Below are 17,939 nucleotides of genomic sequence, written 5' to 3' on the forward strand. Positions count from 1 at the left end.
TAAAATGAATCACACCGGGAAGGTAGCTTTCGGTCTTGAAAAGCGACAGTGTGCCAGAGGAAATATCTTCAGTTCTTATAACAGTGGGTAGATTCAGGGAGGGGCCGTTTTTCCAGAAGTGTAACCTTTCCTGGGTTAAATTCCATTGCGGGCCGGGCAGCACTGGGGTCAGCCATGACTGGACAGCCAATACCTACATGGAATCTAAATGGTTCCTAAATCCACTGTTTAAGGGTACATGGAATCCCAACATGATAGGGTTACAATACCCCCAACACACACACACACACACACACATTAAAACGCCACTGAAATCAAACTTTAGTTCATCGGATGACTCGGGTTTGTGATAGTAGTACAATGCCTTGATAGTAAATGCATGATGATCTAACCCCCTTCTTGGCTTATTTCCCTGCCAGTGCTCAGTTCAGCTCATTAAATCTTCAATTTAATCCCTTTTCAAGGGCACTAATCCTATGTGAGGGGATACTGGATGAGTGACATGGAACGCGAAACTGCGCACTTGATAAACAAAACGTCTTTTGATGGCTTGAGTCATTTTTATGTATCGAGTTTCATTACGGGGGTATTATAAAAAGCTCAAGGAGGTTCTTTAGATTGATATTTATCAACTCTGAGAGGTCTAGTTTCCATAGTATTATCTATGTTTATAGTGCCATCATTATCTGTCAGTTTATGTTAGTCTTTTTTTCATAATCTTAATCGCTAAAACGCTGCCCTGCGATGATGGGAAAAATGTAAAAACGTTTTAAATGAACGGGGAAGACTTCTCGTCTACAACTAATGAAGTCAACCTTAACTGAGTAATTATCCATATATAAAATGGGAGTGCGTTTTGAAATATAACTCTGACAACTGTACATATGATTAAAAAAACACTTATCTTATGCAACTACAGTATAATATGTACTATACGTCGTGGCCCAAAACCATAAAGTTTTTTATACGCACTGGCTGATGCATATTTATCGTTTATGCCCCACATGTCTTGTTGAGTGAGGCATCTCTGTATATTGTACAATTCCGTTAGTCACTCTTTATTAAATAAAGTGACAGTGATCCATTTATTGCCGTTAGCAAAGTTCGCGGTACTATTATACGGTGTCGCTGTTTCAGGGGGACAGAAAAAAATGTAACACCGTCCACTGAACGCGTGAATGGGAGTCATGTGTGATAAGTGAAAGAGAGAGAGATGCGTGTGTAGTGCAGTGTTTCAGGTATCGTGACACTCTCTTTCTTAATTGTGTTCAGAGCAGTATTAAGTTTAGTCATTATCTCAGATCGATAGTTCGCCTTGCTTTAATGACATGCATGCATACGTCTAAAACAGCCAAAGACTGACAACCGGTTACATTCTTCAGTTAATTTAACGATGTGGTTCCATAATGGTATATCTCAGTAGAAATCTACGGACTCCTTGACGCGAAATTTGTCTTTTAACATGTTTTGAATTTATGCTAAGGCTGTCGAACATTCGGGTGTTGAAGCAAAGTAGGAAGTGAATCTAAAAACTCATACGTGACTTAGTGACAAGGTCACGTTGTTGACTCATTTGGCGTAACACATAACATCAGCTTATGTTTTCGGGCCTAATGTCTGCGTGACTTCTCCATACTGGTGACAGGGACGCCCATGACATGCTGACAATTGTCTTTCTGTACATCATGCTGTGCCCCTTGGTCTTCGTTTGCAGCGTATACAGCCCTGAAAGGGTGCACCCCTACGAGATGCTCACCATTAAGATTTGGGTATTGCTTCAGCCCAGGACTCTTTTAAGGGGTGTCCCTAGGTCCTGGGCCCACAGGCTGGCGTCCTTGCAGAGCGCCTCCAAGCTTCCTGAGAAGAAGCTGCAGGCTCTGCTTTTTCCGCTGAGTGCTTTGGAAGGTCAGCTCACCAGTGGGTTCAGCATAGCCGACTTGCAGCTGTTCGAGCCAAGCATGGGGGATATCGCCCGGGCCGAGAGGCTCTTCTGCCCGTCCGCCAAACACAAGATTGATTACTTCTCATCAGCAGTTAGGATGGATCACGCCCCATTAATAAGACAGCCAGAGGTACTCCTGGGGGCTGTGTGGGAGGGAGGGAGGCAAGGACCAGGCAGGTTGGGGTACATGTAGGGGGGGGGGGGTCATAGAGTTTTGACTTTCACGCCACTTGGGGGTTCTGGTATATAAAGTTTGCCCAGTTTTTCCAGTCATTAATCTGAGGTACCTCTCCAGAAATTAAAACCATCATTCAAGTTAACTCCTCCTGAGGATGACCTTGGTCCCCCCTGGTAGAGAGCAAGAATTCTCCTCAGTGCACGAAACATTTGCCTGCTAAGAGGGACTTTTCTGTGCTTCCTTTGACAGCACTTGGGTTTGGGCCTGATTGGAGGTACGATGTATGCGTACACTTTGATGACTGGTTTTACTAGTGTATTGATATGTTCCATTTACCATAGTACCAGCTACTGAAGTCATCTGACTGTGAGTTAGTCTGAGTGATGTCCAGCATGAACCCACCTGTTATATCTATTACAGTCTGTGTCAGGATGACAAAAAAACTCCAATGACAGAATTTACAGTTAGATGTCTTAAGCTGTAGCCAGTTAAATATCCAGTGTCATCTTTATTAGCCTACAGTTGTGTGTTGATGAAATGTTTTATAAGTCATCGCCCAGTAAAAAAATCAGCGACTTAAACTACAGTAATTAGCTATTATTAAATGCATGAGTGAAAAGAGCACTTATAAGACCTAATTATGGGGGAAACAAAGGGAGTTGCTGTGTCATTTGGCAACTAGAGGGTATCAACGATGCTTAGCTCAGTGGGGTAGGATGCTGTGGCCATGATTGTAAGGTCACTGGTTCAAATCCCAGGATCAGCAGAGTGATTTTACTGTTGGGCATGGAGCAGGGCTTGGGTAAAAGTATCTGCTGATTTAATGTAAATGCTGTAATGTGGGTAGTGTGAACATGAGCTGTGAACAGCTTGTTGGATAAAAGGAGTCAACTGGAAAACCTGGTGCCCGCTCCCAACTCCCAGGTGTGCTTCATCGGCCGGAGCAACGTCGGAAAGTCGTCCCTGATCAGAGTCCTCTTCTCCCTCGCTCCCGACGTGGAGATCAGGGTCTCCAAGACTCCGGTGAGGGAGACATTCTGTCGCCGGAGGGCCGAGGGAGGGTGGGAGTTCATCAGATTTCTGTGTCTCGGTATCTTGTATTCTTCGTTTCCTCTCATCCGCGTGCAGGGCCACACGAAGAAGATGAATTTTTTCACCGTGGGCAAGGCGTTCACCTTGGTAGACATGCCAGGCTATGGGTACAAGGCTCCCAAGGACTTTGTGGAAATGGTGGAGTCCTACCTGGAAACGAGGAGAAAGTATGAAACAGCACAGTTCATGGAAAGCGTTGCAGATCTGTCTTTTTTTTATTATTTTGTACGGGGGCAGCTGAAGGAGGCGGCCAAGCTGCAGATACTGGGAATGTCTCAGTTCTGTTCCATATGAGCATATTAGCACTTTTTTGCTTCCTGTATACTGTTTGTGTCTTCCAGCCTGGTGAGGACCTTCCTATTGGTCGATGGGGCGGTGGGAATACAGGAAGCGGACAGGGTTGCCATAGAGATGTGTAATGAGTTTGGCCTTCCCTTTGTGGTGAGTGACATTGTCACCTGTCTGTTTTTGTTACTGGAGTAGTTGTGTTCATTTGCCAGACCACATTTGTATGGCTACGAGAGACCAAAAATGCCAAGAAAAAGAAATTAAAAGGTTGTAGTTTATGTGCTTCTGTGCTTTGCCACACATTCAATTATCTTTTTTTCTATTTTTTTCCCAACTTTTATTTAATACCATCAGACTTGATGTTACTCATGGGGCAGTGGTGGCTTAATAGTTAGGGAAGTGCACTTGTAATAGAAATATTGCTGGTTTGAATCCCTGACCAGCAAGGTAACACTGAGGTACCCTGGGTGCTGAATTAACTGCCCCCTGCTGTCACGTTGTCACATATGAGTTAAATGCAGAGAACACATTTTGTTGTTTGTGGTGTGTCAACAATGACAACTAATCAGTTTCAGTTACGTGGTAATTAAAAAGTTTTAACCTAAATATAAATATGTCCACTGTCTCAGAGTTAAATGCCGCAGGTCAGTAGGATCCTAAGCAGTGCCTCTACCTGGCCAGCAGGGGGCAGAGCACAAGCACGTTCCTGGTTTTGGTTTCTCCATTGTACTGTTTTCCCTTTGGTTTAATGTCACAGATCGTAATGACAAAGATTGACAAGAGCCGACAGGGGGCGCTGCTGAGCAATCTGCTACAGGTGCGGGAAGTCATCAAAACTCACACGGTGTGCTGTTATCCCCAGCCGTTCCTCGCCAGGTAGGGGCAATAGCGGCACTCTGAGGAGGAGTGTGTAATCATTCTGTGGGAGGTGTGTATCTTTAGGGTTGATTGAGGTGCACTTCAAATACTGGGCATGTCCTGCTGATAGTAGTGCAGAGGATTTAGGAAAGTCTGGTTTTCAGCAAATTTCGTATTTTATGTTTTTCAGGAAGGGTATTGAATAATGTGAAAGGTTGTGATTTATTTAGGATTTCAAAACCCAAGGTACTTGATCCAAGGCAAGAGGGGTGATAGGTTATTAATCCCTGCATTCCACAAGGCCAGGGCAGTCAGTTTGGGGAGGTGGGGGGGGGGGGGTTGCCAGAAGGTTCCGTGTTCGAGGCCGTTACCCTTTATAATCTGCACAAGCACACAGATTCTGGTCATATTTGAGCGGGTGATTAAATCTGACGTCGACACCCAATTTATGGGGCGCTGCAAGAGAGTTATGAAAAGATCCCGACAGAGCGGGCAGATACCAAGTGGATGGGCCGCCGCGAGGATAAAGGCGAGGTGATTAATCTGGGAAGGAATGCGCCTTTGACGTGCCGTGGAGATAACAGCGGCGGCTTCCAGCGAGAGCCTGGGGTCTGCGCCACACTGCAGTGGGGAGCCAGAGGAACTGGGATACACCTGTAAGAAGGTCCATGCCAGGAAGACCTCAGCTGATCTCTGGTGCTGAGAGAAAGGAGGGAAACAGGAACGAGGCTGAAAGGGTTAGGGTTAGGCTTAGGCTTAGGGTTAGGCTTAGGTTTAGGCTTAGGCTTAGGGTTAGCATCGCCCAGGGGCGTGTTAAAAGCCCAGAGCAGATTCCTCGCTTGGGGAGGACGGGCTGATCCCATACGTCACATACCTGCTCCTAAGCGCTTTGGCCACGAATTGGGTGAGGAGGAATTTAGGGCAGCGCAGAAGGGCTGATACATGTACAGCAGTGAGAGTTTGAAATAATATTCCTAGGCATAATCCTTAGATTAATATGCGTCGACACTTTTATATAAACACCAGTTAAATATCCAGACAAGCAGGACTGGGGAAAAGCTTCCTGTCACAGGTGAAGATTTCTTATAATCTTTAGTGTGAGCGGTGAGTAACACAGGGGTCTGACGCATAGAGGAGCAGCACAGTGACGGGGATTCAGCCGTCTTCTGTACACTTATCTGTTTGTATCTTTGTATACATCCACCCCCATCTGTCCCTCAGGATGTGTGGTAAATGACAAAATTGACAGTCTGACATTAACTGCTACTGCTGTTTGTGGTTTAACAGCTCTACCCAGTACACGGGGGTCCATGTGCTGCGCTGCTTCATCGCCCATGTGACCGGCAACCTTCCCCTGAGCGGTGATGCTGAGCAGAAACCTTCTCATTGACTAATTACAGCAGAGATTATTTATGTCTGTTAATTTGTCTTTTATCCCATCAATAAAGCTCTCCCTAGAGGAAATGTCATGTAATGAATATATGTTATCTATTTTTTCCAATAAAATGTAAAGAAGATTTTTGTTGGGTGATGAATTTTAACGTTTCTGATGGTCGTTGGTCACATGGGGGCAGTAGCGTGCGACTCTGAGGTCTGAATGGGATCTAGCTGCCTGTTTCTGCAATGAGTGACAGGATTGAGTAAGTGGTCATTAAACAGTGTCACAAGTTTGTTTCCCACACGGAGAGAGGTGTCCCTGAGTCTCGTCACAGTTTTATGTTTTTTTTTTCACTTTACTCATCTTGCTTCCTGCTAACTCCTGCCGCTGATGTTCGGCTGACCTTCGGCTCGGGGGGGGGGGGGGTGCAGGCAGAGTGACAGCAGCGCGACACAACGAGGACAGTAAAACCCAAGGAGATAGCTGATAAATGACGACATAAAAGCGAAGGTACGAAGCGGTCAAATTTTTTTGTGAACTCTGTGACAGTGGCCTTGTAAAATGACACCGGTTAATTTTTAGTTTGGATTGTCGCATATATACACATTTTGCTTTAATTGTGGGCGGGCAAGTGGATAAAGGGAGACGGATGCAGGAAGATCTTTGCAGGGCATAGAGCTGTAGATGTCAGACACCAGCTAGTCGGAGCTTGGGTGTAGAACACACACGGTCAGCAGAAGATTCTGGGAAAAAAGTCCCTAACCCCTCAGGCTCTGAACTACACGCCCACATCTTCAACATGCGGGAGTACGCCACCTTCCAAACGAACGCTTCGACGCCCACCATCTGCCCCGTCAATGCCACGGTTTGCCAGGGCTCCGCTTGCCTAGAGCCCACCGGCAGCAGCTTCAACGAGATCCTGGGCAAGGTCATGGGCATCGTCCTGACGATCCTGCTGGCCATAGTCATGTTCTCCATGGGCTGCAACGTGGAGCTGAGCAAGCTGTGGGGCCACATCCGCCGGCCCTGGGGCATCATGGTGGGCGTCCTCTGCCAGTTTGGCATCATGCCCCTCACCGGTTACGCCCTGGCTCTGGCCTTCAACGTGATGCCCATGCAGGCCGTGGTCATCCTCATCATGGGCTGCTGTCCCGGCGGAACAAGCTCCAACATCCTCACCTACTGGCTGGACGGTGACATGGATCTCAGGTAGGATTCAGTCTGGTAGTAAAATGGCTTGTCTAAGATGTTTGCACCATGTGAACTTTATTCAGTTAGTCAGTCACCTTCTATCTGTTTCTGCCCGCCAGTTTGTGTGCTCGCAGTGGTACGAAAGCTAAACTATATTTTTGCCAAAACCAGCAATATTTTGGGTGGGGGAGACTTTGGCCCTTCATAAGAATGTTTATACCAGTTTATGATGGTTTTTAGTGGCCTGATAGAGAGTCACTGATCACTTTGAACAGTATAAAATAATTGGCTACTCAGCTAATTGTTCAGTTTTTTAATATAATTTCTAATTAATTTGATTACAAAGAATTTCTTTCTTTTTTTTTTAAGTTTTTTATTTTAAATAGTCTTTTGGAGATCATAGAACTTGACTTTAATTCCAGCTTAACCCTAATTAGAATTTAGAGATCAGTTGTCATTGTCGACACACCACAGCACATCATGTCCTCTGCCTTTAACCCATGTGACATCATGACATAGCAGGGGGCAGCTAATTCAGCACCTGGGGAGCAGTGCTTGGGGGGGGGGACCTTGCTCAGGGTACCTCAGTGGTGCCTTGCTGGTCGGGGATTCAAACCTGCAATCTTTCAATTACAAGTGCACTTCCCTAACCATTAAGCCACCACTGCTGCATTAATGCAGCCATTTTTTAGTTGCAAAAATTTTAAATAATGCCGTAACAACTGTAACAAATTTTACTTTTTAAAATCTGTAGGTTCATTAACATGTAAATCATTACCTTCAAACAGTCCAAACTTCAACAGTCAAAGATTAATTTAAGAGCTTTCTAAGTTTCCCAGTACCTGACTGTATAGTGAAACCACTCCTAATTTAGCCGCCCAGGTCTGTTCTAACAACCAGGTGATTAAGCATGACCACGCATGACTGAGGTGGTCGATAAGCTAGGTGGTATAGGTTCGAATCACCTCCCTGTCCTTGTGTGTGCAATTTGTCTGTGTGGGTTTCCTCCCCCAGTCCAAAAACATGCAGTTTAACTGGTGTCTCTAAATCGCATTTAGTGTGAGTGCATGCGCGGCGAAGGAATGGCATCCCATCCAAAGTGCTCCCTCTTTTGGGACTTTTTGCTTCTTGGGCTGGCTCACCAAACCATGAAAGGGAGAAGCAGTTATGGATGGATGGATGGACGCATGCATGTTTCCCAGAGATGCACCATTTCAGCATATCCTGCATATAGACTGCCTCCTCTGGTACCCTGGCGATCCGGGTGATGGAGCAGCTGTGTTTGCCTTTGGTTTAGTGTCAGCATGACGGCCTGCGCCTCCATCCTAGCCATGGGTATGATGCCTCTGTGCCTCCTCATCTATACCTCCTCCTGGACCTCCTCTGATACCATCCAGATCCCCTACGACAGCATAGGTATGTCTGCCACTAACACCAGACTCAGTTCATGGAATATAGAGTGTATTTTTAAATAGTGCCCAAGGCACTTTACATGTGTGTGTTGTGATACATCACAACATCAGTAAGACAGAAGTATACAAAAACAGGGAAAAGGAAGGAGAGAGGGAGAGGGACAAGGAGAGAGGGAGAGAGAGAGAGAGGGGGGGGGGGGGGGACAAGACAACGGAGGAGAGGAACCAAAAATGCCCAAGCAGGGAGATTAAAAACTTCTGGGGGTCCAAGTTCAACTACCCCCCCCCTTGCTAAAGGCAAGGTTTAAACTGTGGTTGTGGTCAAAGCCAAAGGCTCTCTATGACTCCATTCACCATGCCGGCCTGTGTAAGGTGGCGCATTGAAGGCTGCACCCACAATCCATCTAGATCTTCCACAGGAATATGAACGTCCAGTTAACACACTATTCAAACGTATTACCTGCTCACAGCACACATACCCTTCAACTCTCCCGGGACGTGGTACGTATCTCCTACCCGCCATTATAGTTGGCATTTTCCCTTTGCCACATTAAGGTTTCTTATTCCCAGTATGTGGTTTCTTTGTTCAGGTATCACCCTGGTATCGCTGCTGATCCCTGTCAGCCTGGGCATGTACGTCAAACACAGGTGGCCCAAGACGAGCAAGAAGATCCTGAAGGTGAGGTTCTGCCACCAAGGGGACGGCGTCTCAGCATCTGCGGTGGGCTGGATGACCCCATAATGTTCAGACATCTGTCAGAAACCTTGAGCATGTTTAAAGAAGAGTATCCCACTTTCAGAGTGCCCCACTTTTTGTGAGGGACACTGTTTAATAATCCTGGAGGCTTTGCCCCCCCCCCCCCCCCCAACTGGGTGGACTAGCAGCATGTGCGTTGGTCTGCAGGTAGGATCTGTCTTGGGGTTCTTGCTCATCGTCATCATCGCAGTGGTGGGAGGCATACTCTACCAGTCCTCTTGGGTCATCTCTCCTGCCCTGTGGATCATCGGCGCCATCTTCCCGCTGCTGGGCTTCAGTCTGGGATTCCTGCTGGCACGCCTTGTGGGTCAGCCCTGGGTGAGGTAAGCTGCCCCCCCAGGTCCACCTCCGCTTACCATAATGATGTATGCGGCCATACCGAGTTTATTTCTTGACACCTACACTAGCTGACCAGCTGTCCGTCTCCCTAGGTGTCGCACCATAGCTTTGGAAACGGGCTTCCAGAACACCCAGCTGTGCAGCACTATCGTGCAGCTCTCTTTCTCCCCAGAGGATCTCGAGGTCATGTTCTCCTTCCCACTCATCTACAGCATCTTCCAGATAGTGATGGTCATCGTGGTGGTAGGAGGTACGTAATAATCAGCTGTAGCACTGACATCGTTACGTCCATTCAAACGTAGGATTCCGCACACATGGGTTCCAGGGAATGGAGACATTTAGAGAAGCATGGCTGCAGATTTCGGTTTTGTTCTTCCTTCAGGTTACCGGCTGTATTTGCGGTGTGCGGCTCAGGACGCGACAGGCAGCACAGAGAAGCAGGCATACACCATGGAAAACGGAGGATTCCAGCACGACACCAACGATATCCCCACGGGCAAGTTTACACAGCTGTGACTGGAAGGTCCCCTGCAGGGAGACCCTGTGGCAATGGAGCATGAGTATCACTACCCTTTCAACCTCACACTGCCCCCTGTTGTCTGGGAGGGTGTACTGCTAAGCAACTTTCATCATATCATTGCCTGGCATTTACCCAGAAATATAATTAGTTGCAGTTTGCCAATTTATGCAGAATAAATTTAGGTTAAGTACCCCCTCCTCAAAGGCACAACAGCAGAGACCCTCTGGGATTAAAATAAGCTAGTTTCCCTGAGTCATTTTCTGCGCTAAATTTAGCATTTGTCTCGATCGCAAGCATGCAGGGCATCAGTCGGTAATCAGGGCATAAGGGTGGTGGAGGAACAAGCCAAGCCTCAGGGTCACATGACCAAAGGCAGAGAGACGGGTGCCATCGCTCCCTACTCAGTGTGCATTCTTGGAGCCCCAGTCCCGATCACATGACCTGTTACCGTAGTGTGAGACATTTAGAATTATTAATGGTGGTTTGAATAATAATACACCAGAAGTTACAGTTTTTCTGAATTGCTAAAGCAAAACTCCGGAAACCTTCCATCCTTTTCTCAAAACTCATTCTTGCAAAATCAATCTACTCAAGGTCTTTTGCATGCCGAGTTGCAAAATTGGAAACCAAAAGACTGTAGTGTAAAAAAATGTTTAGCAAAAATGTTTGTATACAATTCCACGTAAAGCAATATGCAATGTTTGCATTATTCAGCACTTCAAAAAAGTTACTGCAAAGGAGATAGTAAATCATCCAAATGAGAGGCACATTATGGTAAAATGTTGTACGACTGCCAAGCCAAAGTCAAGGAGGAATATTCATTCTGCCCCATCATGATGTCTCCGAGCTGGATCAGGCCACAGACCTTCGTCTACAACACAGACAATGTTCTTCTTTGCTAGGCAACGGAGGAAGAAACCTTTGGTGTCATCCATCCATACCTTGACATCAAAATCTGACTGGCTTATGGCAGCTGCCCTTCTCACCCAGGACGTTTCATCTAGTCACTCCTCTCATTAGCATCAGCTTTAGAAACGTGTGAAATTTTAAGCCATTGTGTTCAAATGATGCATGACTGCTGGCTGCGTTTTCCATTTTGCATCCGAGTTCATCACAGTATTTTGATGAATCGGGACATATTTAGTTTTGCAAATAGGGCGACTGAGATATGCAAATTGTGTCTAACTAGGTGAGCACTGCTTACCACTTTGCCAAATGAGTGGCTGACTCAGTAAGTTTTGGCAATTCAATTTTGTTCCAAGAATGGGGTTTGATGTTCTAGCAATTCTGAAAATCTGTTAAATTATTAATGCATTACCACAGGAAGGATTTTTATTATGGGTATTTATGTATTTTGTTCTCCAGAATGTTATATGACACTTTGTAAATTATTAATCCTTATTTAACAACTATCCAAGGCAGATATTTCAGTTCTTTAATGAAAAAAAACTATTTTTAGAATGTTTACGATTCAGACTGAAACACCAATTGTACTGGTTTTTACAAAGAAGCAATTTAATTTAATGTGTTAATATATCCAAAGTACAGAAGAATAAATTTGTTGTGAACAGTTGACTGTATGCTTGATATTCTATATTTAATATTCTCCTTCAACTGGTATGATGGTAATCAATAAAAACTGCTGCTGTTACACTAACTGTGTAACTGTGGCATGATCATCATCTGTCGGTGTGGCTGGATGAGAATCCAAGTTAGTCTTCAGACACACTGTCTGAGTCGTACTGAAATACCAGAATCTGCACGGCCATCTGTCCCCCTACTCATTACTGCTGTGGAAGGTGCACCGGCAGCTGGTCACAGGATACAGACCGCGCCTTGGCTGCTGGCACAAGTGAAGGACCCCTCTGCTGCATGCGGCTACAGGGGGTGGGCAGGGGGGTCTGAGTGTACGAAGTCCATTGGGGAAACAGACACCGTATGCAGAGTAATCCATACCACAGTAAGAATTCTTATTGTATTTCTGTATTTTCTTCTACAAAATGTTATTTCCCCCCATGACATCCTGTAAATTATTATCCTTATTTAACAACTATTTAAGGCAGATGTTTCAGTTCTTTAATAAAAAAAAAAAAACATTCTATTTTTAGAATGTTTATGATTCAGACAAACATCGATTGTACTGGTTTTTATATATAAGCAATCTAAAGATTTAAAGTGTTAATGTATCAAAGGGGGGAGGCTTAGTGTGTGCAAAGTACAGTGGGGAAACATACACAGTATGCAGTTGCCCAGGGCAACCAGCCCAGTGCCGATTCCCAGAAGTAACAGGCGGCACCCGCTTCCCTGCATGCCAGGGCGACCAGTGGCATGCCCCAATGCTGACGGGGCGCCGCATCCTCACAGCTGGCCCTGATTAGAATCCTAACGAGGCAAAAATGTCATCGATCTCGCCGCCGTTGCCCAGACTGGGGTCTGCGTCGGCCTTGCTGCCTCCCGCCACCGCGTCTCCCTCCTTGCTTTCCTCTCCTCCTCCTACTCCTCCTCCTACTCCTCCTCCCGCCTCAGCGTACGCCTTACTCGCCACAGATGGCGTCCCCGGTGTGACTCGTCTGCCCCGTTTCTGAGACCAGCGGCGCCACCTCGCAGACGGGAACCCGGCCCTCAGGCGCGAGTTCCTCCTCCGCCTGCAGGGGGTGCTGGATGGCCGGCAAACGACGGGAGGAGGGAGGAATAAGGCTTTTCGACACGCCCTTCTGAGAGCCATCAGCTTGCCCTCCACTCTGCAAGCAAATAAATAAAAAATAAAAAATGGATGTTCATATCCAGGAAATAAAATCAGAATAAAGATGCGGAGGGGCCGGCGACTCCCACCTGAAGCCTCTCTCCTCCAGGAAGCGGAGCCTCCCGCAGGTCAGCCTGAGGAGCTTCAGCCGGCAGCTCTCCCTCCGCAGCCTCCTGTGCCGGCACCACGCGGCTGCCTCCGTCAGACGGGCGGCCATGTCGGAGGAGCAGGATGCTGCCGCCAGCTGCTTCATCAGCCTCCGTTTCTGCCACACCAAGGTGGTGTCGCCTCCAGGCCTTGGAGGAGACCCGGCAAGCTGCATAGTAACGAAGTCAATCGTTTATCCAACCATGCCATGCTTTGCTGATCCATCACAGGCCGGCCACACACACACACCTTGTCATTGGAGTGTGAGGACCCCAGCTTACCCACAGAACACGGAGCGAATGGGGGATCCTGATCCCCAACTATCCACAGAGTAGTGATGGATAACATGACAAATCATGAACCATTTGCTGTATTTTTGACCCACCCCTAGATGGCGGTCTTGGTTTGCTTTGGGACATGCTTAGTGCCCTTTTCTGAACAGAGAGCACCATCTAATGCAGTCAAAAAATACAGCAAATAGTGCATGAAGCATTTTGTCCAACACCATTCCATGGCTGCAATTATAACGACCGTTTGTGATTCAGTCACATATACACGCTGTACATCTGCTATCCCAGTCGCCTGCAGTGATACCCAAATATAACACCCGAACTGGGCACAGACCTGAGCAGCATTCCTGTTTCCACTCCCTCGTCTGAGCAGAGCCTTCACATCAAACCTGGCGGCGTCACCTGAAGAGCCAACACAGGAGCAGCTGAATGATGCCGACCCAGGAAAACCACTCCGGACAAAATCATAATTTAAAATCACAGTGATTACAGCTGGCAATGGAAAAAGCTATGAGCCTGTTCAATTAAATATAAAGTAGCCGAGACATGCATCTTACTCATTTTAGGACAAAGAAACGAAACACAGATTCAAGTGTCTGACCAAAAACAGCTGCTAATTATGCAACTGAAGATAACTGCCTGTCACTCGAAACACACTGTCACACATCTTGTGTTAATATCTTAAAGGTAGATTTAAGGCTGCTGTTTGCCCAATCCATATCTCTGCCAAAATAAGATAATTAATAAACCTATTCAGAAGTTATAAGTACACAAATACCACTTTGTGCTATTTAATGTTCTACTTAATGCAGGTAACAGTTTTATTAAAGTCAGATTGTATTTAGCTTGAAACTAAAACAGGAGGATTGCTGAAAGTGTTCATTTTATCATCAGAAATTTAGAGTATAATTTAGCAAACAGCAACACAAGTTACGCAGATCAGTTATTCTCGAAGTCTAAAACCATCAGCCTGTTCCCTGATCAGGCGAACTTTCGATTATCATCCCGGGACACTAACCACTGTGCTGTAGGCTAATGATAGCCAAGACAACACTTCATGACCCATGAACCATTTGCTGTATTTTCTGATCCCACTAGATGGTGCTCTTGGTTTGCTTTAGGGCATGCTTTGAGCTGTTTTGTGAACAGAGAGCACCATCTAAGGGGACAGAAAAAATACCAAATGGTTCATGAAGCATTTTGGCCATCACTACCGTTGGCTCTCGGACTACAATTTCTCAGATCATCCCAAAATATAAACACCAACCAAGCATACCTACAACTGCGCTGGGGCCTCTCTGGAAAAACAAACTCCCAAGATCCTCCATGCCGCTCTTCTCAGCCTTGGGGTCCACCTGCACCGGCACCCGGCTCCCCATGCTGGCCCCCTTCTTACTCCTAGTGGCGGTCGCGGGAAGCCCCGCCTCTATTTGGGCCCAACACGAGGGCCCAAGAAAAGCCGGGACATCCTCCGGGAGGACAAAGCCGCTCAAGGAGGGCATAGGGCAGGCCTGGCACACGTCCTGCAGCAGGGCACGCACCGCCCGGTACAGAGGATCCAGGTTCCTCAAGACGCCCTGGAAGAACACCCTGCGAAAGCAAGAGCAGCAACTACATAGGACCACCGACCACAGGGGACTGCATGGTTAAACAGCCCTGAAAATACAGCCCAGTCACAAACAGGACTCCGCAAAGACCTCGAGGCATCAGACTCACCACAGGCGGCTGAGCATGGAGCTCAAAACAACGTTGAGGACGATGTATTCTGCCCAGAAAAGGTGCTGCCTCGTCATTCTGGCCACGGGTGAGGAGTCAAGGCCTGTGTCATTATAGTTTTCATTTTTAATTTTAGTTTATTTATTTATTTTAGTTTAGGTATTACTCATTTTATTTCTAGGAATATACTGAAAGGCGAAAAGAATTTTGTGTATCTGATCTGATTAAAATAGGCAAAACTTTCCAGGAAATATTAATGGTAATTAAAGGTAAATAAATAAATAAAAAATCATTACCTTAGGTAAACAGTATTAAAAACTGGTAACGGAAAGTAATTTACGTTTTTATTTTATTTTCAGTTAATTTTGGAAGTGATATTAATAGTTTTTGTTTAATTGTAGTTTTTATCTTGGTTTGTTTCAGTTTACAAAAATGTTTTCTTATAATTTTCCTTTTGTTAATGTCAAGTCCTAAAACAAGTCAAACTTACCTGGACGTCACACATACACTCAAATACGCCTGTTATTGTTTTACCATTATCATTACTATTAATACAAATAGCTGTAGCTATTGTTATTAGCATTCATACTATTATTATTATTCACATTTATGCTAATAAACTGTAAATAATTTGAAGGCCACTTAAACATTAACAGCATATCTAAAGTGTTTTTAAAGGAGCAAGACTTGAGTTGACCCTGTGACGAAACAGCAGCTCGTCACCATGGATACGAGAAGGCCTTGATGGAGCAGTCCAGCAGGCAGGCCAGTAGCTTACTGGCTCCCAGAACTTTCAGGCTTAGCCATTCCAGTGTGGGCTGACTGGGCACTTCACACTGGCCCGTCTGGGACGACACCTGTCTGAGAGGGGGGGCAGAGCCATGGGAGGGGGCCATAAATGAGACATTAAATCAGCAATCAAACAGGCACCACAAATGCTCTAAATAATAAAGCCAGAGATCCTTCATAATGGAAGGAGACACTATTTTAGGGCAGGTCATGGGGGCAATGTGTTTCTGGTTCCAGTCCAAGGAATTCAAAGCCATAACCTTGTCAGAGACACTAAACCCAAATCTCTGAACTACTTATCTCACTGTGTAAAGCAGTGCTGAAAATGGAACAGCTTTTACATGTGCCGGCCCATCGGGACACAGAAGACCCCAGGGAGGAGAATGACGAAGCAGACAGGCGGCTGAACTGCTACCTCTGAGATTCCGTTGGACACATGGCCTCCGCTTCCAGGAGCGCTGCGGTCAGTTTCATCTCCTTCAGCCGGTTTAGGCAACGTTCAACCTGAGGGTCAAGCACAATGTCAGGATGACAAAGGTCGCTTTTGACCAAAGTCCAGTCATTTCCAATCTCTCTCTGAAGTAACGACCTTATGTTATGCATCAAGTAAAAGTCCTGGCCAAACTGGTTTTACAGCTGGGCATTTTCTAGGGTTATGCTTTGGTTGTGAGATGATGATTTTACAGATCACTGCTGACATGAATTCAAGGTCTAAGACTAATCAATCTTTTGGTTATATGGTGTTCCTGGTCAGACGGTTTACTACTCCTGACCTGTTTTATGGCTCTGAAAGGCTTGTGTTGTCGGAGCGGGTTGTTCGTCACATAAAGCACCGAGTAAAGCACCATGATCTCGGTGTGGAGGATGTCGCTCTGCAGCACCTTCAGCACCCCGGCACACTCCTCCAGAAAACATTTAACGAGGTCGCCTTTGAAGGACACAACCGGGTACAAGCATGAAACGTCTCGGAGCTTGCTTTAGAAAAAAAAACGATTCCCAGTGCCAATAGCATTTACATTCTCAGCGTTATATTACATTCACAGCGGGACAATACGCAGCAGTGCATGTAATAATCCTATGGGTATCGTGCTTTAAAACACTATGGTTAGTGGAAAACGCTGTGTGAAACTAAATTATAAAAGACGGTCCAGCTCCAGAAATGAAAATAACGAAAACACTGAGATGAGTGAACATACCCGACACGCAGTGTCAAGCTGACAAGCTACAGAAAATACATGCGATACAACAAACTATTTATTTTCAGCCGCATTAAAGTCAAAGCAGCATCCGGGAGTATTTTGTGATGCTTTCTAACTGTATGCGATGTGTCCCATGGGTGCCCACGTGTGTTTGCCGCTCCGCATGTAAACAAGCACAGCCGCGATCGCCTTACGTTACACATTAAATTAAACCAAACTGCAAGTTGCATTAAATCTCCATTTCCTTAGTTACCTGTGTGTTCTGTGAAAGGGATACGGACAGTGGAGACGGCCCCGGGACGGGGTACATCTATCTTATTCCACGGCTCAGCAGCCATGTTCTCCCATAAGCCACCGCGAGCTGGGAACCACGTTTCCTCTCCCCGCCCCTTCTGTCCATCAGAAACCACCACAGCGCGTCCGATTCTTACACAGCTACACAGATCTTAAAGCAGTTATTTGTCTTTACCTACTAATAGACGTCAAACGTTCGTTTTGCGCTGTGTAAACCAAACAGAAAGAAAAGTTGCTTTCAGAACTGAGGTAATAAGTGTGTTAAACTATGAAATTATTATTACTGTGTTAATTAAAACATATAGTGAAACATTACTGGCACCAGTGATATTCCCTATATTTTAAAAGTGACTTATTACTCATTACCGAGAGCATAAAATTGTGTGTATGCATATCCTGCAGTTACTACTATAACAATGTAGCTATTTTCTATTTATTTATTTGTTTGTGCATGCATGTGTGGTTTTCTGATTTTCTACTGCATCTTTTCACCCTTGCATTTTGTAGTGTGGTGATCAGTAACATCTCGCTCAATCCCTAGGTGAGGTCAGTATAGGGGGACAGTGGGCAGCAGTGCCTGTGAGTGGAAGATCGCCAGTTCACTCCCCGTCATCAGCAGAACAGGCACATGTCTGTGGGCCCTTGAGCAAGGCCCCCAACCCCCAGCTCCAGGGGGGCCACACATGACTGTGCGCTGACCCTGTGCTGGGACCCCCAAGCTCCAGGGGTGCCTCACATGACTGTGCGCTGACCCTGTGCTGGGACCCCCAAGCTCCAGGGGTGCCACACATGACTGTGCGCTGACC

General features: G+C 46.0%; 3 protein-coding genes across 3 annotated transcripts; 2 read left to right on the top strand and 1 right to left on the bottom strand.

Annotated features, from left to right (window-relative positions):
• Nucleotides 1-1,133: 1,133 nt before the first annotated feature.
• Nucleotides 1,134-5,875, top strand: gtpbp8 (GTP binding protein 8). Its single transcript, XM_023839956.1, has 7 exons — nucleotides 1,134-1,238; nucleotides 1,715-2,072; nucleotides 3,045-3,143; nucleotides 3,249-3,379; nucleotides 3,554-3,653; nucleotides 4,258-4,376; nucleotides 5,646-5,875. Exons 2-7 carry the CDS (start codon nucleotides 1,749-1,751, stop codon nucleotides 5,746-5,748), a joined length of 876 nt encoding a protein of 291 aa, XP_023695724.1. The 5' UTR covers nucleotides 1,134-1,238; nucleotides 1,715-1,748; the 3' UTR covers nucleotides 5,749-5,875.
• Nucleotides 5,876-6,160: 285 nt separating this feature from the next.
• slc10a2 (solute carrier family 10 member 2) lies at nucleotides 6,161-11,455 on the top strand. The gene is made up of 6 exons (XM_023839937.2): nucleotides 6,161-6,945; nucleotides 8,225-8,343; nucleotides 8,930-9,018; nucleotides 9,244-9,419; nucleotides 9,528-9,685; nucleotides 9,818-11,455. Exons 1-6 carry the CDS (start codon nucleotides 6,536-6,538, stop codon nucleotides 9,949-9,951), a joined length of 1,086 nt encoding a protein of 361 aa, XP_023695705.2. The 5' UTR covers nucleotides 6,161-6,535; the 3' UTR covers nucleotides 9,952-11,455.
• On the bottom strand, nucleotides 11,450-17,369 carry nepro (nucleolus and neural progenitor protein). Its single transcript, XM_023839936.2, has 9 exons — nucleotides 17,093-17,369; nucleotides 16,414-16,568; nucleotides 16,056-16,144; nucleotides 15,584-15,712; nucleotides 14,852-14,929; nucleotides 14,412-14,725; nucleotides 13,470-13,537; nucleotides 12,788-13,014; nucleotides 11,450-12,696 (listed from the first exon to the last, which is right to left on the bottom strand). Exons 1-9 carry the CDS (start codon nucleotides 17,175-17,177, stop codon nucleotides 12,330-12,332), a joined length of 1,512 nt encoding a protein of 503 aa, XP_023695704.1. The 5' UTR covers nucleotides 17,178-17,369; the 3' UTR covers nucleotides 11,450-12,329.
• Nucleotides 17,370-17,939: the final 570 nt, after the last annotated feature.

The sequence above is a fragment of the Paramormyrops kingsleyae genome, chromosome 16 (genome assembly GCF_048594095.1).
Source record: "Paramormyrops kingsleyae isolate MSU_618 chromosome 16, PKINGS_0.4, whole genome shotgun sequence".
NCBI lineage: Eukaryota > Metazoa > Chordata > Actinopteri > Osteoglossiformes > Mormyridae > Paramormyrops > Paramormyrops kingsleyae.

What these genes read in the sequence shown, in the direction of transcription:
- slc10a2 (XM_023839937.2), top strand. Translation starts at nt 6,536, where the DNA reads ATGCGGGAGTACGCCACCTTCCAAACGAACGCTTCGACGCCCACCATC. An exon ending in GACGGTGACATGGATCTCAG is followed by an intron (nt 6,946 to 8,224) that starts GTAGGATTCAGT and finishes CCTTTGGTTTAG; the next exon opens with TGTCAGCATGACGGCCTGCG. An exon ending in GTGGGTCAGCCCTGGGTGAG is followed by an intron (nt 9,420 to 9,527) that starts GTAAGCTGCCCC and finishes CCGTCTCCCTAG; the next exon opens with GTGTCGCACCATAGCTTTGG.
- nepro (XM_023839936.2), bottom strand. Translation starts at nt 17,177, where the DNA reads ATGGCTGCTGAGCCGTGGAATAAGATAGATGTACCCCGTCCCGGGGCC. An exon ending in CTTTCAGAGCCATAAAACAG is followed by an intron (nt 16,145 to 16,413) that starts GTCAGGAGTAGT and finishes CTTGACCCTCAG; the next exon opens with GTTGAACGTTGCCTAAACCG. An exon ending in CTGGAGGAGAGAGGCTTCAG is followed by an intron (nt 12,697 to 12,787) that starts GTGGGAGTCGCC and finishes ATTTGCTTGCAG; the next exon opens with AGTGGAGGGCAAGCTGATGG.
- gtpbp8 (XM_023839956.1), top strand. Translation starts at nt 1,749, where the DNA reads ATGCTCACCATTAAGATTTGGGTATTGCTTCAGCCCAGGACTCTTTTA. An exon ending in CATTAATAAGACAGCCAGAG is followed by an intron (nt 2,073 to 3,044) that starts GTACTCCTGGGG and finishes CCCAACTCCCAG; the next exon opens with GTGTGCTTCATCGGCCGGAG. An exon ending in CCCCAGCCGTTCCTCGCCAG is followed by an intron (nt 4,377 to 5,645) that starts GTAGGGGCAATA and finishes GTGGTTTAACAG; the next exon opens with CTCTACCCAGTACACGGGGG.